At 41.8% G+C, this 25162-nt stretch overlaps 1 protein-coding gene across 1 annotated transcript in view; it reads right to left on the bottom strand.

Moving 5' to 3' along the window:
* Window positions 1-23674, bottom strand: part of orai2 (ORAI calcium release-activated calcium modulator 2) — a 59229-nt gene extending 35555 nt beyond the window's left edge. Inside the window, exon 1 of the mRNA XM_073053759.1 lies at window positions 23332-23674. Within this exon, the coding sequence (XP_072909860.1) occupies window positions 23332-23556 (225 nt within the window). The 5' untranslated portion in view covers window positions 23557-23674. The remainder of the gene's footprint in view (window positions 1-23331) is intronic.
* Between the last annotated feature and the right edge of the window lie 1488 nt (window positions 23675-25162).

The following is a 25162-nucleotide window of genomic DNA, read 5'->3' as shown; positions in this document are numbered from 1 at the left end:
TATTAAGGGGAGATTTGTGGCAAATATAACTATATGATATATATCTATAGTACCTGAAATACATCTTGTGGAAATGTTTGTTTGATGATGAAATTCAATAAAAAAATAAATTACAAAAGAAAAGAAATTGCCCACTCTCTCCACTTCTGATTTCTCTACGAGGATTGGTTCATGTTCCTTCCTGAAGTCCACAATCAGCTCTTTGGTCTTGCTGATGTTGAGTACAAGGTTGTTGCTGTGACACCACTCAACTAGCTGACATATCTCGCTCCTGTACACCCTCTGATCTCCATTCAAGGTTCTGCCAACAATGTTATATCATCAGCAAATTTATAGATGGCATTTGGCCTATACCTAGCCACACAGTCGTGGGTATAAAGAGAATAGAGCAGTGGGCTAAGCACACACCTCTGAGGTGCACCAGTGTTGATTGTCAACAATGTGGAGATTTTATTTCAAATCCACAAAGATTGTGGTCTTCTGGTTAGGAAGTCAAGGGTCTAGTTGCAGAGGGAAGTGCAGAGGTCAAATCTGGAATATAATGAGCAGTTTTATTTAGAAATATATGATGGAACAGGACCTTCTGGCTCAGTGAGCCACACCACCCACCAATTTAATCCTAGCCTAATCACACGATAATTTACAATGACCAATTAACCAGTACATCTTTGGACTGTTGGAGGAACTGGAGCACCCAGAGAAAACCCACCAACTAACAGGGAGACCGTACAAACTCCTCACAGAGAGCAACGGAAACTGAGACCAGGTCCTGCACTGTAATACTGCTACACTAACCACTACACTACTATGCCACCCCTCAGATGGTCATTCAGCCCATCTCATCTGTACTAGTCAAAAATGAACTACCTGCCCTAATTCAACCCTCCATTGCTCAATCTGCACTTCAGGGTTTGCTAGTATACGATTGTGCACTTCTTAGTTAAGTCTCTCTTACCACCTTTAGGCAGTAAGAATCAAGGTTTGGGGTTGATTCTTGATTCCTCTGTTTAGAGAAATTCTGCTTTGTCTTGGTCCACATTATGATATAGTATTGCATCAACTTCCTCAGTTCCCAAGAATATAATCCCAGTCTTACTTCAGAGCTAACATTTTTCCAAAGGTAGTAACACTTAATTGATCAAAATATTTACTCCACTGCTATCATCCTCCATGTAATGTCTTGACCTGTACTCAAGCAAACTGAAGAAATACAAAGTAGGAATATTATAAATAGTAGTTTACTTTTAAACTGCTACTTCAAAATTAATCCATCATCATGGAAATGGGGCCATAGGTGGAGACTGGTTAAGGGGAGATTTCAGACTAACATCAGGAAGCATTTCTTTACACAGTGAATTGTGGACATGTGGAACAATCTACCTAGTTGTGTAGTTGAGAGTAGAACCTTACAGTCTTTCAAATCTAAACTCCATAGTTATTTCAACACACTACGTGAATAGGAATTTGGCAAGCTTTGTTTGCCCGAATGGCCTGTTCTTGTCAAAAACATTCTAATGCTCTATTTCCAAAATAAACTTCTTGCTCTTGATTTCTATGCCTCAGCTTGCTAGGACAGTTTATCTGTATGCTTCTTCACCACTGTACATACTGTATCTGCTAAGTATCTCGGAATGAATATTCAAGGTCTTTCTGTTCCTCCACATTTGTCAGCATCTTCCCATGTGTTTATAATTCCATGTCTTTTTTATACTTTCCCAAAAGCACCATCTCATTTTCTGTATTAAATTCCTTTTTCTCTGACCAGACCATAGCTAACCTCGTGGAATCATTTTTCCTCACTGCACCACTCAACTCACTGTTAGCAGATTTATTTACTATACCTCCTATATTTCAATCATAAATCATCATTAACATGTACAAAGCTGGGAACTTGTGTACCTAGTCTTATGGTTGCCATTAGTAACAGCTTTCCTGTCATAAAAATACCTGTTAATTATTACTCTTTGCTTCTTGCTACAGAATCCAGTTTGCATTCAACTTACCACTCTCCCTCAGATCTCATGGGCTTCTGCATTTGACCATAGGAGAATTAAGCCATTTGGCCCATTGAGTCTGCTCAGCTATTCCATCTTGGCTGATTTATTTTTCCTCTTAACCCCATTCTCTTGACTCCCCATAACATTTTATGCCTTTACAAATTATGAACCCATCAACCTCTGCTTTAAGTATACCCAATAACTTGGCCTCCACAGCCCTCCGTAGCAATGAATTCCACAAATTCACCATCCTCTGGCTAAAGAAACTCCTCGTCTCTGTTCTAAAAGGATGTTCTTCTATCCTGAGAAGGCCCTCTGGTCTTTGACTCTCCCACTGTTGGAAAGATCTTTTCCACATCCACTCTATCTAGGCCTTTCCATATTCATTAGGTTTCAACGAGATCCCCCCCCCCACCCCCAATTCTTCAAAACTCCAACAAGTACAGGGCCAGATCCAAATACTCTTCATATGTTAACCCTTTCATTACTGGGATCATTGTCATAAATCTCCTCAGGATTCTCTCAATGCCAGAACATCCTTTCCTAGATATCAGTTAGTGTGATGCTATTATTGCTTGGGGAGTTCCAGAATTCAATTCCAGTGGTGTCTATAAGGAGTTTGTACATTTTCCCCATGACCACATGGGTTTCCTCTGGATATTCTGGTTTATCCCCACAGTCCAAAGATGTACTGGTTAGTAGGTTAAATGGTTATTGTAAATTGAAGCAACACACACACACACACAAAAAATACTGGTGGAACACAGCAGGCCAGGCAGCATCTATAAGGAGAAGCACTGTCACCGTTTCAGGCCAAGACCCTTCGTCAGGACTAACTGAAAGGAAAGATACTAAGAGATTTGAAAGTAGGAAAGGAAGGGGAAAATGCGAAATGATAGAAGACCGGAGGGGGTTGGGTGAAGCTGAGAGCCAGAAAGGTGATTGGAAAGAGGGATACAGAGCTGGAGAAAGGAAAGGATCATGGGATGGGAGGCCTAAGGAGAAAGAAAGGGTGAGGGGAGCACCAGAAGGAGATGGAGAACAGGCAGAGTGATGGGCAGTGAGAGAGAAAAAAAACAAACAACTAAATATGTCAGGGATGTAAGGTGTTGTTCCTCCAACCTGAGTGTGGCTTCATCCTGACAGTAGAGGAGGCCATGGACAGACATATCAGAATGGGAATGGGACGTGGAATTAAAATGTGTGGCCACTGGGAGATCCTGCTTTCTCTGGCGGACAGAGCGTAGGTGTTCAGCGAAACAGTCTCCCAGTCTGTGTCGGGTCTCACCAATATATAAAAGGCCACACCGGGAGCAGTATACCACACCAGCCGACTGACAGGTGAAGTGTCGCCTCACCTGGAAGGACTGTCTGGGGCCCTAAATGGTGGTGAGGGAAGTGTAAGGGCAGGTGTAGCACTTGTTCCGCTTACAAGGATATGTGCTAGTACTGAATAGGTGGGTAGCTAGGCGGTGCAGCCTTTTGGGCTGGAAGGACCTGATCAGAGCTGTATTAATAAATAAAATAAAATCAGCAATACTAGGATGCTAAAGTAAACATACTTAAAATGAACTACAAGGTTCAAACATAAATTCAAGTGAAATTAAAATTGCAGCAGTGAAGTACAATACAGTATTAAAATGCTTATCACAAAGCGATTTCTATTAATAAGTTATATTTCAGTGGTTTAAAGCTATTGTTTGAAGTACTGTAAAGGATGAGCATGAAGTAGCTACATTCACTCAGGATGAGGCAAGGCAGAATTTCTGAATAGACAATCTCTCTCAAGGAAGCAGCTGGATTGAAATGTTAATAGACGCAACTTGCATCAGAAGAGAATACAGTTTCTGACAATTATTGACTAAAAAAAGAAGGCAACTCTGACAGGAAATATTGCAGCTGCAAGATTTCAAGCCTCATAGGTTTCCCAACTGTTGCAAAATCTTGAAGGAAAACACGTCATTAAAATAAAGATCAAATCTGCATGTTGGTACCCTTTCCAAATCCCTCCTTCCCGCCATCACAAATGATTTATAGACATTTAAGTATTGAAAATCACTGTTTTAATATAGTAAACATAGCCAATTTGGATCCACCAGTGTGGTAATAACTAGACAGTTGGCTTTAAGGTGTTGAGTCAAGAATAGTATCTGAAATAATACTTAAACCACCCAATGCCCTTTGCATTCAGTCAACTGTCTCAGAGGTGCAGATGTCCAAGTTTTTTTTTAAAAAGGCATAATTAAATCCATAATATGGAGTCACAAGCGAGAACAATTGTATCAACTGAAGTATTTTAAAAAGACTGTCATTTACTATTATAACAGTGATATTTACGTTGCTGCCAAGTGGCAGTTTGCAAGAGTTCTTATCAGGGGTCATCCTGAGCAGCTGGGTAACAGAGGACTCTGGGCTGCTCACAGTGACACATACTGGGGTATCAACTGGATGAAAGGGGCACTTTGATTGGAGTAGGAAAGGATTGCAATCCAGGGTCCCAACACCACTAGACAGGTACATATTGTCCAAAGAGGCCTCATGAGTGGCAATGGTGCTTTATACCTAGAATGGGTTAATTGGATGACTCAAATATATATACATTGGACACTAAGTGACTAGGTCCCATATAACAGCCTCTCAAAAGCATTATGGGTAAAGTACTTAGAGGAAACACGTGGATTTTAAAAAAATAAACTAAGTATTAACTATCAAGACAGCGTCAGTAAACAATACGATCAATGGAGATGTCCTTCAGACAGTTCACAAAACTATTTCTTCCAAATATGATTCTATTGTCCCACAAGGATCTGTTCTGGGACCTCTACTTTTCGTGATTTTTATTAACGACCTGGATGTGGGGGTAGAAGGGTGGGTTGGCAAGTTTGCAGATGACACAAAGGTTAGTGGTGTTGTAGATAATGTAGAGGATTGTCAAAGATTGCAGAGACACATTGATAGGAAGCAGAAGTGGGCTGAGAAGTGGCAGATGGAGTTCAACCCGGAGAAGTGTGAGGTGGTACACTTTGGAAGGACAAACTCCAAGGCAGGGTACAAAGTAAATGACAGGATACTTGGTAGTGTGGAGGAGCAGAGGGATCTGGGGGTACATGTCCACAGATCCCTGAAAGTTGCCTCACAGGTAGATAGGGTAGTTAAGAAAGCTTATGGGCTGTTAGCTTTCATAAGTCAAGGAATAGAGTTTAAGAGACACGATGTAATGATGCTGCTTTATAAAACTCTAGTTAGGCCACACTTGAAGTACTGTGTCCAGTTCTGGTCGCCTCACTATAGGAAGGATGTGGAAGCATTGGAAAGGGTACAGAGGAGATTTACCAGGATGCTGCCTGGTTTAGAGAGTATGGATTATGATCAGAGATTAAGGGAGCTAGGGCTTTACTCTTTGGAGAGGAGGAGGATGAGAGGAGACATAATAGAGGTGTACAAGATATTAAGAGGAATAGACAGAGTGGACAGCCAGCGCCTCTTCCCCAGGGCACCATTGCTCAGTACAAGAGGACATGGCTTTAGGTCAAGGGGAGGGAAGTTCAAGGGGGATATTAGAGGAAGGTTTTTCACTCAGAGAGTGGTTGCTGTGTGGAAGGCACTGCCTGAGTCAGTGGTGGAGGCAGATACACTAGTGAAGTTTAAGAGACTACTAGACAGGTATATGGAGAAATTTAAGGTAGGGGGTTATATGGGAGGCAGGGTTTAAAGTTCGGCACAACATTGTGGGCCGAAGGGCCTGTAATGTGCTGTACTATTCTATGTATCTATGCATTACTAAGCTGTGTGCGACTGGAACCTGTGATTTACATTTTGATGGTGTGTTTTTGGGCCGATTGAGCTATCTGGTGTTTTGCTGTCTCCAAGGGAGTTTGCTGAGGTTTGGAGCAGGGTGCATGGCCTGGAAGCCAAGAAGCTGGAGCCCACGATTGACTCAATTTCTCGACAATTAGTGTTGAGTAAGACAAATCAACAAGGATGAAAGCAGGAGGCAAGCGAGTGTTCAGTGCAGTCTGCCTGTGTTGACTAGTTTCTCTCTCTCTCGCTGCTGCCAGAGGCTTGGGTCTTGGGCAAGGTTTGATATCCAGGACATTCACTCTTCTCATTACTACCATCAGGGAGGTGGTACAGGAGCCTGAAGACACACGCTCAATTTAAGAAAGCACTTCTTCCCCTCAGCCATCAGATTTCTGAACAGTCCATGAGGCAATAAACACTACGTAGCTATTTCTCTTCTGCACTATTTTTAATGCAACTTATAGTTATTTTTCTTTGTCTTGCGCTGTACTACTGTCATGAAACAAATTTCACAATATGTCAGTGATAATAAACTGGACTCTGATTCTCAAGTCTGGAAATAGGCAATGCTACCCACTCTCCTTGTTCATCTGTTGCATTGAACACTTCGCCAAACCCATCAGTGACCAATCATGACAAATACATGTTTAACAGCCTAATTCACAAATTAAACAAAGCAGCATCATTGCAATGTTATCAGGCACAGTAGCCTTTAATCACCAGACCACAAGACTATACAAGCCAAATCAGGCCATTGGAGCTGATCCACCATTTCATGATCCATTCATACTGCATCATTCATGATGACAGATGATGTAGCTCTACACACCAGGAGAAGATGGATGCTTATGTGAGAATGCTGTGAAGCTCAGAGACCTCTGCCTTCACCCTGCCTTGAACAGCTGGAATCAGGACTTCTTGTCAGATTGCTGGCAGGTGGTAAGAGTGGGTCCCTCTCCTCTGCCCCTCAACACAGGAGGCCCCCAGGTCTGTGTCCTAAGCCCCCTCCTTTACTCTCTGAGCACCCATGATTGTCGCCACCCAATCTGCTAATAAAATTTTCAGATGATACTACATTGATTGGCCTTATTTCAAATAATAACAAGGCAGCCTACAGAGAAGAAGCCATCACCCTGACACAGTGGTGTCAAGAAAACAACCTTTCCTCCAATGTTGCAAAAACAAAGGAGCTGGTTGTGGACTACAGAAGGCTCACCCCTATTGATATCACTGAATCTGGGGTGAGAGGGTGAACAGCTTCAAGTTCCTCGGTATACACATCACCAAGGATCTCACGATCTCTGCATACTGGCTGTCTGGTGGAATAAAAGCACAACAGCACCTCTTTCACTTTAGACAGCTGAAGAAGTTCAGCATGGGTCCCATATCCTAAGGACTTTCTACAGGGGCAGAATTGAGAGCATCCTGACTGGCTGCATCACTGCCTGGTATGGGAACTGTACTTCCCTCAATAGCAGGACTCTGCAGAGGTGATACAGACAGCCCAGCACATCTGTGGATGTGAATTTCCCGCTATTCAGGATATCTACAGTGTCAGGTGTGTAAAAAGGACCCCAAGGATCATTGGGGACCCGAGTCATCCCAACTGCGCCATTCTGGGAAATGGTACCGCTGCATTAAAGCCAGCACCAACAGGCTCCAGGACACCTTCTTCCACCAGGCCATCAGACTGATTAATTTACGCTGACGCAATTGTATTTCTAAGCTATATTGACTGTTCCGTTGTACATCTACAATACATACTATTACAAAATACTACAATTTGCACATTCAGACTGAGACATAACATAACAATTTTTAACTCCTCACATATGTGAAGGATGTAAGAAATAAAGTCAATTCAATTCCTCTTAACTCCAATTTCCTGCCTTCTCTCCCTATCCCTTCATGCCCTGACTAATCAAGAATCTATCAACCTTTGCCTTAAACATACCCATTGACTTGGCCTCCATAACCACCTATGGCAACAAATTCCCTAGATTCACTATTCTCTGGATAAAGAAATTCCTCGTCTCCATTCTTAAAGAATGCCTCTCTATTCTGAAGCTGTGTCCTCTGGTCTTTTCCATTCCAGTAAATACAACCCCAGAGCCATCAAACATTCCTCATATGACAAGCCTTTCAATCTTGGAATCATTTTCTCACAAGGCGGTTTTCAAAGCATCAGGACAGATCTCCTTGGAACCAAGCTTGAGAAGTTAACACAACAGATGTTCAGAGAATAGATCACAAAAAATATTGTCCCTAACAATTAGTTCAGTAAGTTTAATAAAAGTCAGTGAAAGTAACCTTGATAGAAGATACAATATGTTTTCATTAAGTAGCTGAGATCTGGAATGCAGTAAGTGAAAAGCTAAACTAACTAGCCTTCAGTGCTATAAATCGTTATGATTCATAGCATTTGTTTTTCCTTGCATGCTGAGTAAACAATTCATTCATAAAACTTTCTGTCGTGACATTATAACTCAAGTTCTACTTAGCTAGAAATGGTGAAGTTTGACTGAAATGCAAACAGCTTGTCACAACTTTGTCAGATCAGTTACCAATCATATTGCCAAGTCTGATGACATACATGGCCAGACCAGGCAAGGATGGATGACATTCTTCCCGTGAGAACTTTAGTGTAACGTTGACAGTTGGTGATGTTGGTGAAAGGGTATTGCTTGAACACTGAGAAATATTTGTGCCCTTCTTCAAAAGGCTCATAGTTTCATTTTATTGTTAAAGTATGCATGTACAATACAACTGATATTTGTCTTCTCCAGATAGACATGAAATACAGAAAAACCATGGGAGTATTTGAAAGAAAAGACATCAACAACACCCCCCCAGCACAAAAAAGAAAAAGAAACAAAAACATGCAATGCTAGATCATTCGACTGAATCCCAAACTGCATATCACAGGCTGTAATACAGGTGTCCCCCGTTTTTCGAACGTTCACTTCACGTCAACTTGCTGTTACGAAAGACCTACATTAGTTACCTGTATTCGCTAACAGAAGGTGGTTTCACTGTTACGACAAAAGGCAGTGTGCGCCGAGCAGCCAAGCTCCTCCCCCGGAACTGCATTCTAGCCGGCATTGCTTAAACATGTGCCTGTGAGCATCTGTGCTTTATGTCGATTTATTTTGTGCATCCGTTAGCAAGATGAGTTCTAAGGTATCAGAAAAGCCTAAAAGAGCACATAAGGGTCTTACACAGCATAAAACTAGACATAATTAAGCGTTTCGATTGTGGTGAACGAAGTAAGGACATAGTGAGTTTGGCTGAGGGTTTGTGGAAGTTGACGAAGATGATGTTGAAGAGGTTTTGGCATCTGATGACCAAGAACAGAGATGTAGAGCTGATGAAGAGGAAAGGATAACAATTGAAGCCGAATGCAGTAGCAAATGGCCCAGAAGTGAAGTCGTCCAGGAACTGAACGTGAAGCAATTGTGTGAGATTTTCGCTGCGATTGACAACGCTGCAATGATTGCAGAAAAGTATGACTTTAATTTTGAAAGGTTACGTAGGTTTAGGGCAGATTTGCAGGATGGTTTGAGTGCTTACAAAGAACTGTACGATAGAAAGATGTGCAAGGCTAAGCAGTCAAGCATACTGTCGTTGTAACGTTCTCACTCGGGTGTGACGGAACCCAAATTAAACGTCGAGGTAAACCGTAGTCAATGAAAACAAGGTCGCAGTAAGCTTAACCATTTACTGTTCACTCTTCACATTAACGTATGGTGAAAACTGTTGATAAAACAATACAAGATTGGTACAGTGTTTGTTTCCTTCTAGATATCACATTTACATCGTGAATACTTGCAAAGGTAAAACTACAATAACTACATTACATTAAAGTGCAGCATACAGTCAGAATCTACCTGCTCCATTGACTGCTTTAAATACACTTCAACACAAACTATCCCGACTCTTTAACTAACGAAAACATAAACCTTATCGACCGTCGTTACTTTTAACAGAATCAGCGTTAACATTTTAATTCAACATATCGATTATCTCATGACTTACAGCGTTGCTTTCACTGTGTCTCTGGTGCGTAGAGAACAACCTTACTAGCGCTGAACTGCCACATCTGAGCGCCCCCCACCCTTGCGTTTATCCCAAACCGGTATTTTCCCAGAAGACGCGGCGAAACCGGATGTAATGTCATCGCAGCCGCGATATATTACAGACAAATGAATTTACTTAAACAATCCTAACTTTAACTAAAAAATGCTAACAAACGAATTACTAAGCAAAAATATTATAAACTAAATAACTGCCTTAAAGGCAGCACAGTCGTTTTTCAAGCCTTCTACATCAGCCACAGCAGACGACGAAACTCGATCTTCGACATCGAGGCAGGCAGACATAGAAGGTGACCTGCCTGCCCTGATGGAAACAGATGACGATGAGATGACACCCCAGTCTCCCACCACCCAACCTCCGACGACTCAGCCTAACACACTATCAGTGTGCTCACTGTCTTCCTGGTTCCGGTAAGTGAAACTACACTGGATGTACATTATTTCTACTTTATATAGGCTGTGTATTTTTATGTGTTATTTGGTAGCTTCATAGCTTAAAGGTTACTGGAAAGAGTGCTTCTGCTGGAAGCACTTGCGCGTATGTTTCTGCCGCAAGTGTTGCCGAGAGCGCTTGCGTAAGATTTTCCCTGCGATGGACAGTGCTGCAATAATTGCAGAAAAGTATTCCTACATAATATAGGCTGTGTATTTATCAGATCATTCCTACTTTTACTATATGTTACTGTTATTTTAGGTTTTATGTGTTATTTGGCATGATTTGGTAGGTTATTTTTTGGGTCTGCGAATGCTCACAAATTTTTCTCATACAAATAAATGGTAATTGCTTCTTCAGTGTACGACATTCCGACTTACGAACCGCTTCACAGGAACGCTCTACCTTCGAATAGCGGGGGAAACCTGTACTTTCCATAACATAATCAAGAAAAAAGAACAAGCAGAAGATGTACAGAAAGTGACATAATTGGAGATTTGCTACCCGAAGATGTTGCCCAAGGAATCGTCGTTCTTAAAGAGCATCAAAGATCTTGCACCTCTGCTCAATAAAAAAAAAAACAACATTCTGTAAAGTAACTTAGAGTAGGTAGAAATTTCATTCAGAAATGGGCTGCCGAACAGAACGTGTTAAAGTGCTCAGTCATACACATTAAATAAATGCCTAATTGGGATTCCCATTGTGGATAAATGCGTTTCTAATTGGTAATTAAAAAATGAGCATACCACATCCTTGGAAGTTATGATTTCAACACATGCTTGCACACTTTGTGCATTTGCTGTAAAATTCAAACAAAATATTCATGCCTTTGTTGATCCCTTAGAGAAATCTGCAGATTTGTTAAAGCCAAATAAGCATGCAATTTACCTTTACTATTAAAATTAGTGCTTGGTTTTATAATAGCTATGCCTATGACCAAGCACTAATTTTTCCAGTTTGGATATTGCAAAGTTAAAGAAGTGGATTCCAGTTAATCGGGATATTAGTTAATCAGGGCAGCTGCTTATTTGGGACAACTCCTGAAGAACAAAAGCTAAATCGAGAAAATTGCCAGGATTCCCTAATCTTATTTGGGGCACTATTCTGCATAACTGGGGCAGGAGGCTGGTGCCAAACTGGTTCTAACGAATGTTAGTCTCGCGCACTTGTGTAGCCATTAGACAGAAGACGTGCTTACAGCGAGCAGTTTTTAAAATAGCGTCAGTTGTGCACATTTGCATTCAAAAAGGAGTGATTTTTGTCACTGATAGTTGGCAAGAAATATACAGCAAGACAATTCAGAACTGTTTTGCTCACTGCGGTTCAAAGAATTCAGGTTTGATGTTACCATAAAACAGCCAGGAGTGAAAATGAAACGATTTCACTACTTCAACAAGCTTGCAACTACAAATAATTTTAAGGTATCAACAATCATCTTGAATGTTACAACTAAAATGAAGATTTGAAGGATGCAACTGTAAATAGCACTGTATGAAGGCAGTCCATTGTCTACAGACAGTGTCTGTGCTGATTTTGCTTATTAAGTACAGTGGATGAATTCCTCCGTCGATAACTGTTAGGAACTACTACAGTTTTATAGTGCTGTAGTCTATTGATAATGTTATAATTTGTCCTTTATTTAAATACATAATTTGTTACTCACTTTGTCTTTTTATATCTTTTAACTACTTCCATGAAACTTTGGCTAATTGGGCTAAATAAACTGGTCCCCGAGTCCCAATTACCCGAAACCCACTGTACTTACCATGCCAATCATGCCAATTGATCACAGAACAAAGAATAAGTTGCAAACATACCTATACAAATAGACTTAAATCATTAAACAGCCTATATTAGATATACTTACTTTCTTAAATCATTTCAGAAAAATATTGCAAACACTTCCTTGTATTTTTAGGTCAGTCATTTATTTGCGCATTAGAACATATGAACAGAAATAATCACCAAATGATCAATTAAGCCTGCTGCAAAGTTAATGCACCCGCTTCATATTTTATACTTTAATCTGATGGTCTATCCTGGACTATATTCAGTTTGAATCAGCTATTGTCAAAGTCTGTTTTTTGCTAACTGACGCACAGAACTAAAACTGATTTTAAATTGACAGTGTGCTCAAAGGTTTGTAAGGTTACTCTCATCCATGAGAGCTAACAAACCTATGGTTGAAAAGTAGAGGCAAGCAAGACAACAGATGCTGGAAATCTGGAGCAACACACAAAATGCTGGAGGGAAATAAACAGTCAACACATAGGGTTGAGATCTTTCATAAGGACTGGAAACAAAAGGGCAGAAACTGGAAAAAAGGGGTGAGTAAGGGGAGGAGCACAAGCTAGTGGATGATAGGCAAATCCAGATTTTATTTTGGGGGTGGGGTGGGGGACTGAGTGAGAATGATGTGAGAAGCTGAGAAGTGATAGGTAGAAGAGGCAAAGGGCCGAAAAAGATGGAATCTGATAGGAGAAGATGGTAGACCAAGGACTAAAGACAATGAGGGAGGAAGGAGTGAGTATTGGACAGGTAGAAGAAAATGAAATAGTAAAGGGACTAATGCGATACAGGGAAAACCTGAGGGTGGACATGGGGGGAACAAACAGAGTGGAATCTCCTACACGTTCCTCCCTGGATGAATTAAAGACATGTTGCAACAGATCCAGTCCCAGTTAAGTGATGGAAGCATGAGTCAACATTTTCAGGAAACGGGAAAAGTGGTTCCATCAGCTACAAGACCAAATCAGCTGGGAATAACTACATACACAGCAGTGTAATGAATACTTAGAAAAGGTGGGGTGGGGATGGGAGAAAGAGACAAGTATGCCATTCAAACATTCTCGCAACTTAGCAAATCTTCTGGAATCAAAAACATTTCTTTTTTTCCCCTCACCTTCAATTACTGACTGAGCCATATTGCATTTGACCATATTTTGCTAACTACTTTGTGCCACATACTTCCTTTCAAACTGAAAGAAATGGCTCCTGTTTCCAGGGCAACACACAAAACACTGGAAGACCTCTGCAGGTCAGGAGCATCTAGAAATAAACAAACAGTCCACATTTTGGGCTGAGAACCTTCATCAGCACTGGAAAGGAAGTACCACCAGAATTATTTCTTTTCTCAGCCTAATCACTGACAAGTTGCATATACCAACAAATTGGCTTGTAAAAGCCCAATCAACTTCTAACAAGTTATTTTATGCAGTAGGTTTAAATTAGAACAACTGTCCACATCCAATTCCAGGATACTTAGTAGGTTATGGTAGGGTTCCATTTCTGTGAAGTGTCAGTAACCTGAACAGTTCGCAAGTCAGAAATATGCTACAAGTCAAGTTCCCATGTGAAAAAAGATACTTGCAGCCCACAGCTGGCAAATCCATCCAGTGGGCTTCCAAATGCTTGTTCATATGTAGGGGCTGTACATCACTCCAGAGAAGACCTGAAGTAGATTGCAGGATTAGGGGGAGAAAGCTGGGGCACCGGACTAAATTCCCAGATTATTGACAGATAAGCAGAATATCTGTTTAGATATCAGTTTAGGGAAATGCAAGGAAAACCATCTTGGAGTACGTCTGTTAAAGATGAAGAGATGGAAGATGTGCAAGCCATTCCTTTGCAAATGGCAAGGCTTTTGGCAGCCATTACACAACACTGGGCCAGCTTCCACAGCTTGCCTAATTCAATTTGTGTAAGGCTACAAGCTTGCATTAAGAGGAAGCTGAAATTACATAACCAAAATTCCTGTCTCTCTCTCTCACCTTCTGAAAATAACCTTTCTCAATGACTCCTTTCCCTTCTAGAAGTAGTCAGTTCACCAATAGTGCAAACTCGATTTCTTACAGCACTTGTGCTCTTTGGAGCTTCTTTTTACAATCCTATTTATTCAAGTACCTGACATTTGGTTTAAGTTTGAGATTACAAAGGTAGCTCAACTGAACCTCCTTTAAGTGTCAGTTTGCAAGAACAAATGGCTGCTTTGTGTTTGACCAAAGATCTATCAAAGACCCCCACCACCTGGGCCATGCCACATTCTCAGCTACCATTAGGCAGCAGAGACAGAAGTCTGAAGTCCAGGTTTAAAAATCAGCTACTTCCTTTCAACCATTCTACTGGCACAACCCTCATCCCTATCTCAGTAATAGCAACACAATGACCACTTTGACAACTTTACACCACAACAGTGTTTTTGGTCTAATCTCCCTTGTAAACACAAAGCAGTACAGCACAGGGCCTTTGGCCAATGACATGCTGACCTTTTAACCAACTCCAAGATCTAACCCTTCACTCCCACAAAGCCCTCTATCTTTCAGCCATGTACTTAAGTCTCTCGTGTCCCTAATGCATCTGCCTTGCCTACCACCGCTAGCAGTGCATTCCACACACCCACCAGGGTAAAAAAAAAACATACCTCTGACTTCCCCCCATACCTTCTTTCAATCATTCTAAAATTACACCCTCTCTTATTAGTCATTTCCACCCAAAGAGAAAGACACTGTATCTACTAAATCATCTCTCATCCTCCTTCACTCCAAAGAGCCCGAGCTTAACCTTTTCTCATAAAATGTGCTCTAATCCAGGCATTCTCTAACATGCTCTAATCCAATCTCCTCCGCATCCTCTCTAAAACATCCACATCTCCCTGTTATGAGGCAACCAGAACTGAAGACAATACAGTCGGCCCTCCTTATCCGCGAGGGATTGGTTCCGGGACCCCCCGTGGATACCAAAATTTGAGGATGCTTAAGTCCCTTATTCAACCTGTCTGAATATGGTGGATCTTAGGACCCAGCGGAACCCCAGACCTTATTTAACCTGTCTCAGCGCGGTGGACATTAGGACACGGTGTCAGAGCTCTGAATTGGCAGTGCTTCTGTTCACAAAAATAATCATGATCACGATTGAAAATAAAGTGGTAATAATAAAGCGATCGGAAAGAGGTGAAACGTCATCGGCCATTGGAGGAGCGTTAGGCTATATCGGTCAACGATCGGAACAATTTTAAAGGATAAAGTGAGGAAGGCCCTGCCCCGATGAAAGCTATAATTATTACTAAGCAACGCAGTGGTTCAATTATTGGGTTTTGGGTTTTTGATCCTCCACATCAACCCGGCACGGTGGAGAGCGCACTCGGAAGTGGTCTGTCACTGGACCAAACTCGGGAACTTCCCGAGCCCAGCGCTGAAACATACGTTCTTAAGCATTTTATATGCATAGAAAGGTAAAATATATACTATAAACTAAGATAAACATTTGACTAACTGACTAAATAATACTGGATGTACCTGTTCCAACTTACTTAGGAAGAGAACTTTTGATTTTTTCGATCCCAATCCACAATAATCCACGCACATCCTCCTGTATACTTTAAATCATCTCTAGATTACTTATAATACCTAATACAAAGTAAACGCTATGTAAAATAGTTGTTATACTGCATTGTTTACGGAATAATGACAAGAAAGAAAGTCTGTACGTGCTCCAACGACAAGTGCTGGAACAGCACTTCTGGGTTTTCGCCATTGGTTGAATTCGTGCATGCGGAATTCGCAGATAAGGAGGGCCGACTGTATTATAAGTGTAGTCCCACCAAGCTTTTATTGAGCTGCAACATTACCTTGTGGCTCTTGGACTTAATCCTCTGACTAATGAATGGCAACACACCATATATTTTATTAAACAACCCATTAACTTGCCTTACACGGCAAGTTTCAGGAATCTATGGACAAGGACACCAAAATCCCTCTGTTCCTCTACCCTGCTAAAAATTCTGCCAATAACCCTATAAACTGCCTTCAAGTTTGAGCTTCCAAAGAGAGGCCAGTGTAGCAAACCAGTTAACTCAATAATAGCCCAGAGCATCGGAGTTCAATTTCAATGCTGTCTGTCAGAAGTTGGATTGTCTCTCTCAATGAATGCTCCGGCTTCCTCCCACAGTCCAAAGACATACCAGCTAGTAAGTTAACTGGTCTTTGTGAATTGTCCCATGGTTAAGCTGAGGGGTTAAATAGATGGGTTGCAGAGTGGTGCAGCTCAAAGCACCCGAAGGACTTGTTCCATGCTGTATCTCTAAATTAATAAAATAAAACGCTTCACTTCATACTTACCTGGATTGAACTCCAGCTGCCCACTTTTCAGTCCAGCTCTGTATCCCATCAATGTCTCTTGTAACTTATGGCAACCTTCTACACAATTTACACCGTCAATCTTCATGTTATCTGTATACTCACTAACCCACCCTTCCACTTCCTCATCCGTCATTTATAAAAATCACAAAGAATAGGAGTCCCAGAACAGATCCTTGTAGACTACCAGTGGTCATCGACCCCCAGGCAGAAATCACTCCGTATACTACCACTCTTTGCCTTCTGTGGGCAAGTTAATTCTAAATCCACGCAGCCAAACTTCCCTGGATCCCATGCCTCCCAACTTTCTGAATAAGCCCACCACGAGGAATATTATTGACACGTTACTGAAGACCCCATCTACTGCTCTACCTTCATCAATCTGTCACTTCCTCAAGAATTCAATCAGGCTCTTGGGGCATGAGCTGCCCCTCACAGCACAATACTGATAATCCTTAATCTGATTATACATCTTCAAATGCTCATAAATCCTGTCTCTAAGAACCGTCTCCAATAGTTTGCCCACCACTAACATGGGACTCACTGGACTGTAATTCCCAGAATATTTCAATTAACTTTTCTTTAACAAAGGAACAACATTTGCCACTCTCCAATCATCTGGTACTACTTCTGTGACCAGTGAACACACAAAGATCAATGCCAGGGAAGGCACAGCAGTCTCTTCCTGTAGTAACCAGGCATATATCATACCCCAGCTAGCCCCAGGGACTTAACTACCCTAATATTTTTCAAAAGTTGCAGCTCATCCTCTTGCTGAACATCAACATGTCCCAGCATATTAGCCTGTTCTACACCGTCCCACATTCATCAAGGTCACTCTTAATTGTGAATATTAAAGCAAAGTACTCAATAAAGATCTCCCTGCCTCCTCTGACTCCAGGCATGTGTTTTTTCCTTTATCTCTGATTGCTCTTACCATCACCCTACTCATCCTCCTGTTCTTCACATACATATAGACTGCTTTAGGTTTTTCTCTTATTCTTATTCGCCAAGGCTACCTCAAGTCCCCTTCTAGCTCTCCTAAGTCCCTTCTTAAACTCCTTCCTGGCTCTCTTATAACTCTTAAGAGCCCTGTCTGATCCCTTCTTTCTGCGTATATTTTGTTTAATTTATGATTTTTTTGTGAATGCTGCGCATCGATGTTATCTGCATGTATTGCTGCTGCAGGAAAGTTTTCATGTACTTGTGCATGACAATAAACTCAATTTGGACATTGAGAACCAAGTACAATGGACAGTGAGCAAATTCATTATTGATCATATGTAAATATTATTTGCAAGTATTTTCTACAAAAAATAAATTGTTTTAAATTCCCCTCCACATGGTACAATTCCATTGCTTAATTTCTCCACTGTTCATGGTTCAAGAAAATCATAAAGACATAACATTTCCAATCAGGTCTAGATGCCACATTTTCACAGGTGGCATTGTTGGTGGCAACCAAGGTTTCTGTAGCATAAGATCTTTAATGTAGTCAGGCAATGACCTTAGAGACACTGCTCCACCACAGTCTCTCTTAGTTAATGCCCCACAAGTTGATGAGGAACACCACTCTACCACATCTTTAGGGAGATCCAAACTTCTTTGCAATTTAGCTTATTACGCATCTCTCTCTCACACACACACAAAAATTATCGTGATTCATCACCTGATGTCAATATATAGAAATCATTGGCTGCTAGGAGATGGATTGACTTTTTCCCAGATTAAATTACTACTGCCAAGTAGATTTTGGATGAAGTGTCAAAAAAAAAAAAGACCATGCTTGGATGCAAGAAGTATGTGAACAGAGTTTGCCCAGCACCCTGGAAACGATTTATTCTTCATTATTATTTGTAAAAACCACATTGTGCATTCATTAACTCATTATAGAAATGAGTACATTTTAAAAATGATGAACAGGTTGTAAAGCATTTTAGGTTACCTCAGAATTTGAGAAAAACTTTTTTTGTTCAACAGACACTAATTGCAAGAACTTGTACAATAAACTCTATTTTTTCTACCTGTGGTAAACTTTGCCAGACTAATGAAAGGACAGAAATTGTTCGATATCCAAGCTGTACAAGCAGAATTATTTTTTTTTTTTAAATGTAGTGGTTAGTGAAAAATCCACTAATGAATAATTCATTTGCCAAATGCCCTTGTATCTGAAGCACACACTAGATTAAAACAGATGAAAGCTTAATTTCACACATTACTCTCAGATTATAAACGACAGAAGTGAGGTGGGCTGTGGGTTGAGTTGCAGCCCGACTGACTGCACGAAAAAAAACAATACTGAATTTCTGGCAACAAAGGTGATGATGTGGCATGCTGGATGTAACCAGATAGTTTCATTGGCTTCTGACTGATCAAGCCTACTCAACATTACTAAGCCAAGGTCAGAATTTATGTGGTCACAGGGAGGGATTAAAGCTGCTTTGATAATGATTTAGACAGGTTAAGTGAATGGATGGGTCATGGTAGATAGAATATGACAAATTGTAATGGTACATTATATTTTTAAAATGATGAATACTAAATGGTTCTGGAGATCGGGGTGTCTGTACAGAAATCAATGAAATTAACTATTTACTTACTGAGCTACAGCACAGAGTAGGCCCTTCCAGCCATGCAGCCCACCAACCCCGATTTAACCCTAGCATAATCATAGGACAACTTACAATGACCGATTAACCTACCAATCAGAGGAAACCGGAGTACCTGGAGGAAACCCACACAGTCAGACGGAGAATATACAAACTCCTTACAGGCAGCAGATGGATTTCAACTGTGTTGGTTTTCATCACAAGATTAGGATACAGGAATTGAGGATCCAACAGGATATAATTACAATAAAGGGCATACAAAGGTGTAGCAAGCTTTAGTTGGGATGGCAGGTTTGTCATATGGAGAAATGGAGCAGGCTTGGGCCCATATGCTATGAAAGCCAGTGGCATGAGAAGTAATCTCATGAAACAACAACATCCTTACAGGGCTCGACAGGAGAAATACAGGGATGATATTTTCCTGGTTCGGTTGGTCACAATAACAATATATATATATAAAAAAACTCTTCACCCAGAAGGCATTCAATCACTGAAATTTTCCACTTCAGGGCCAGAAGACTTGTTGCTATGTTCAAAGCAGGAACTGATTCATTTTTAGATATTAAGAGTAATCATGAAAAATGGGATTTGCATATTTATTGTTCTAATTATGTTCTCTCATTTTAACTGTATAATTTGTTTTTTTTCTTGTGAATACTAATTCTAATGATGCTATGTGCCTGCAGTGTTGTTGCAAGTCAGTCTTTCAGTGCACCTGTGCAGACATGTATTTGTGCATATAGTACCCAACTGGTCAAGAGTAACTGTGTTGCTCAGGGAACTAGTCCCATTGCCCTCTGAACCCTCCTATCCATGCAGTCACCCAAATAGCTTTTAAATACTGTTAATGTGAATCTGATAGCTCATTCCAAATACACACCATTCTTCGCATGAAGACATTGCCCCTGGTGTCTCTATTAAGTCTCACCTCTGATCTTAAACCCATGCCTTCTTGCGTTTAGCTCCCCCTCCCTGAGAAAAAGACTATATGCTTTCACCTCATGTGTCCATCAAAGATCCTCACCACCCAGGCCATGCTCTGTTCTCACTGCTGTCATCAGGTAGAAGGTACAAGTGCCTCTGGATTTGCACCACCAAGTTCAAGAACAGTTACTACCCTTCAACCATCACGCTCTTGAACAAAACAGGATAACTATACTCATTTAAGGACTCTTATTTCCTGCTCATTATTTATTACTATTTATTTATATTTGCATTTGCACAGTTTGTTGTCCATTGATCCTGTATACATTTACTGCTCTATAGATTTTCTAAGTATGCCTGCAGAGAAAGAATTGTATGTTGTGTATGGTGACATATGTACTCTGATAATAAATTACTTTGAACTTTGAATCGCAGCCTCACCAACATCTTATAGAACTGTAACATAACATGCCACTCCTATACTTAATGCCCTGACTGATGAAGTCTAGCTTGCCAATTGACTTGTTCACCATCTTATCTACATGTGACACCACTTTCAGCACTATCACCCCTCGGCCTCTGTTCCATAGTACTCCCCAGGGCCTGCCGTTCACCGCTCAAGCCCTACCCTGGTTTGATCTCCCAAAATGCAATACCTCACATATATCGGGATTCAAATCCACTTTCCAATCCTCAGCCCACATACCAAGTTGATCACGATCCCGTAATTTTTCATAACCTTCTACACCCGAGCGAGCCTTAGACCATCTGCAATTTGCTTACCATCTCGACAAGTCTACAATAGGTCTCACTGGCTCTCCATTCAGCTTTGGAGCACCAAGACAACAGCAAAACACACGTCAGGCTGCTCGTTATCTATTACAGCTTGGCATTCAACACCATTATCCCCTCAACCCTACTTATCAAGCTTGAAAACCTGGGCCTTGCTCCCTCCCCTCTGTGACAGGATTCTCAATTTCCCTATCGAGAAATCATAGTCAACGCGAATCAGTGATAATATCTCCTTGCTGACAATCAACACAAACACAGCTCAAAACTGCCTGCTTAGAGCGCTGCTCTACTGTCTCTGTACTCAGGACTGTGTGGGTAGGCACAGCTCAAAAACCCTCTATAAGTTCACTGATGATGCCACTGTTCTTGGCAGAATTTCAAGCAGCAACAAGGTGTACAGAAGAGAGACAGATCAGCTGGCTGAGTGGTGTCATAACAACAACCTCGCTGTCAATGTCAGCAAAAGCAAGGAATTGATTGCAGACTTCAAGAAGGGGAAGTTGGGAGAAAACATGCTGATCTTCCTGTCGTGCTGGAATGGTGCTGACTACTGACTTAAAGAGGAGGAAACCAGAGGTCCATGAGCCAGTCCTCACTGGTGGATCAGAGATGGAGAGGGTCAGCAACTTTAAATACCTCAGTGTTATCATTTCAGAGGACCTGTCCTGAGCCCAGCACACAAGTGCAATTATGAAGAAAGCATAGCAGCACCTCTACTTCTTTAGGAGTTTATGAAGATTCAGCATGAAATCTAAAACTTTGACAAACATCTATAGATGTGTAGTGGGGAGGATATTGACTGGCTACATCTCAGCCTGGTATGGAAACACCAATGCCCTTGAATGGGGAAAATCCTACAAAACGTAGTGGATACAGCCCAATCCATCATGAGTAAAGCCCTTCCCAACACTGAGCACATCTATACGGGATGTTTAACAAGAAAGCAACATCCATCATCAGGGATCCCCACCAGCCAGGCCATGCTCTCTTCTCACTGCTGCTGTGAGGAGGGTACAGGAGCCACAGGACTCACAGGAATAATTATTACCATCAAGCTTTTGAACCGAAGGGGACAACTTCAGTTGTGCTATCCTGAAATGACCCCACAACCTATGGACTCACTTTCAAGGGCTCATTTGAATATCTTGATACTATTGTTAATTTATTATTACTTTTTCTTTTTGTATTTGCACAGATTATTGTCTTTTGTACACTGGTTGCATGGCCAGTTGGTGCAGTCTTTCATATGATTCTATTCTGGTTATTGGATTTATTAAGTATGCCCACATGAAAATGAATCTCAGGGTTGCATATGGTGATATATTTGTACTTTGATAATAAATCTACTTTGAACTTGGAGCAAGTTCCCTGTTTCTTCAGACTGACCAAAGTGGAAAATGTATTATAGTTCCCTTACAAGGCTAGAGTAATGAGATTGATCAAGAACATCAAGGTAAAAGCACTTAAAGTGGTGGATTAACATGGATTCACTCCTTCAGTATATCTGGATTAACCACAGCTGGGAACACACTACAGCTCTCTCAGGTCCCAGCTGTCAAAAGGATAAATCTCATTACCATTAAGACAGAACCACTTGAGAGGGTGCAGACTTTAACTCATTTAAAGGAAAAATCAGATTAACAGTTTTGCTTTCCACTAAAGTTTAAAATGTTATTGCCATGAGCCAACATGAGAGATACTATTGCAATTGAATAAGGCTAAAAATTATTGACGTATAATTTTGCTACAACACAACAAATAAAATCATTCTTTACACAGGGTTTATCCGACTAGACAAGGAAAAAGTTATCTCTGGCTAGATTACTGATACAACACTTTTAATACACATCTACGCTCTTTTAAATAATTTCTACTCGTATTTTAAGGCAGAATTTCTAGAGGGCTCACTGCTGAGAAGGAGCCTTTTAGCACATCATCCACCTGCCAGTAAACAACTTTCACACGGCACACAGTCCGTTACAAACACTATAAACATAAATCGCACGTTCTGCTTTCCAATGCTTACTCATCCCTCACGACACAGTCTGGTAGCACACCTTTCCTCATCACGATAATGAGGAAGATCCGCAATTCCTCATCCAATAGTCAATTCCACTTCCACCCTGCAAAACGTGATCCTGTTTCTCTACAAGTCATAACCATCTAACCTTCAAAGTATCTTCCCAACCCCATCTTCCCTTTCATCCCAGAATGTCCAGTAAAGACTTCACTTCAGTCTAAAATGCCTGGACATTCTCGGCTATCGTCTGCCCCCTCAACCCCTCCCCACAGTTATCTGCCCCCCTCAACCCCTCCCCACAGTCGTCTGCCCCCCTCAACCCCTCCCCATCATCAACTCCACCCCCTCCCCATCATCAACTCCACCCCCTCCCCCCCCCCCCCCCAACTATAGCCTGCCACTCCTCAGTTTCCTCCCTGAGCCGGAGTCATGGTCCAGTGTGAGCAAGTTCCGGTGGCATCCGCGGATGATCTAGGGCAGGGAGACGGTCTGGGCTGGACGGAGCTGTTCCCCGATCGCTCACTCACCATGGCGAAGCCGGATAGCAGCGCTGAGGTCCGGCTCGACGCCTTTAGTTTGGCCCGGCTGAGGTAGAGCTTCCTCCAGGATAGCGCCTGCACCGAGTGATGGTTGGAGGACACCAGCTCCAGGTAGCTACGCCGCACCCAGTCACGATAGTCAGCCGCCCCTCCTTCGGGCTCCGAACAAGGAGGAGCAGGAGAGCCGGCCGGCGCTGACCGCTCGGAGCTCATCGCCACACCGGAGTGGGAGCTCGCCTCACTCTGCCCGCCGCCGAGCCCGCGGACCGCTTCAACGGAGCCCGTGCCGCCAGAGGGAGCTCCTCCCCCGCCACTCGCTCCACCTGGGGAGGCTGCCCAGCCGCCTCACGGGCTGGGGATCCAACCAATCACCGGGAGAGAGAACAGGAGTTCAACCAATCACTGCGAGAGAAGGGATTCCACCCATCACTGGGGGAGGGGTGGAGAGCAACAAGGAATAGACCAATTGCTGGGAGCGAGAACCTGGATTCAGCTAATAACAGAGAGGAAGGAATCGCCGGGAGAGGAGGGTTTCAACCAATCACCAGGAGGGTAGCGTTCAACCAATCATTGGAAGAGCAGGATTTAAGCCAATCACTGTTTCATTGGGGGTGGGGTAGGGGAAGCCTCATTGGGAGCAGAATATTCTGCTAATCACTGCTTTATTAGGGAGTTGCAGGGCATTCAACCATACAAAGCTTCACCAGGATGGGGCAGTCAGCTAATCGTGCTTCATTAAGGTGGAGACTCAGCCAATGTTTCACAGTGGGGGGTGTGGTTGCCACTTAGCCAATCACTACTTCGCTAGGTACCCATTCAATCACTGTCACCATCAAGGGCTGGGGTGTTGGGTTGCATTATGGTCTGGGTTGGAGTAAAGGTTAAGTAACAAGTTATTGACCATTGATTGGTGGCAGGGATCAGTGTGATCATCAACAAGTATCAAGTCTGCTGGGAAGGGTGGGGTTGTTTACATCATCAGGACCTAGGGACTGGTTTCGCAAGTATGTCACAATGGTGACGGTAGAATACATGAATGTACAAGCTACACCTCTCATGCCTGCTCTGCTATTTAATAAGATTGTGATTTGGTGACTATTCCCTTAACTTGCACATTCCTATTTTTCTCAGCAACCTTCCATCCCTTGGTTGTTAAGTGTCACTACTCCCACCTTATTAAATATACAGATGTTATGTTTCCTCCTCTTCTTGTGGAAGACGGCTTCACATGTCTCTGAGAGAAAATGGTTTGCCTCACCTGTAAATTAATGATTCCCTTTTAAACAGTGACCCTCAGTTTTAGTTTCTCTCACAAGGAAATATCTTTCTCTATTCATTCTATCGTAACCCCTCAGGATCTTAAAATTTCATTCAAGGCCCTCTCATTCCAGTGGATATATGTTCAACCTCCACATATAAGACAATCTGGCCATTTGAGCCGTTAATCCAGTGAACGTTCAATGAAGTGTACTTATGTTTTCAAAGGATGACCTGCAAAATGAAGTTTTCTCTGTAATGTGACAACAATAATTCTAATATCAACATATTAAGATTTTTCATTGGTAGTTAGTATGAAGGTCAAATATAGAGGAGGCAGTTCAGTAATTTACAGTGCTTCTAATGAGCTGGAATCTTATTTAGAAAGGCCCTGTTTAAACCAAATAAGCAGCCCTATTAAACCTGGTTGGACCATGATTGCCCAATGACAGACAAGCCAGGAACTAAAATTTCTCAATTCTGCTGGCAACATGGAAATGACATCAATAAAATTTCCTTTGCAAAGAATAGATGATCTACGTAGCCACACTTTAGGACAATT

Source organism: Hemitrygon akajei, chromosome 8, assembly GCF_048418815.1.
Source record: "Hemitrygon akajei chromosome 8, sHemAka1.3, whole genome shotgun sequence".
In the NCBI taxonomy this organism is placed as follows: domain Eukaryota; kingdom Metazoa; phylum Chordata; class Chondrichthyes; order Myliobatiformes; family Dasyatidae; genus Hemitrygon; species Hemitrygon akajei.
The sequence above is the reverse complement of the archived record's forward strand: the minus strand, read 5'-3'. Positions and strand labels throughout refer to the sequence as shown.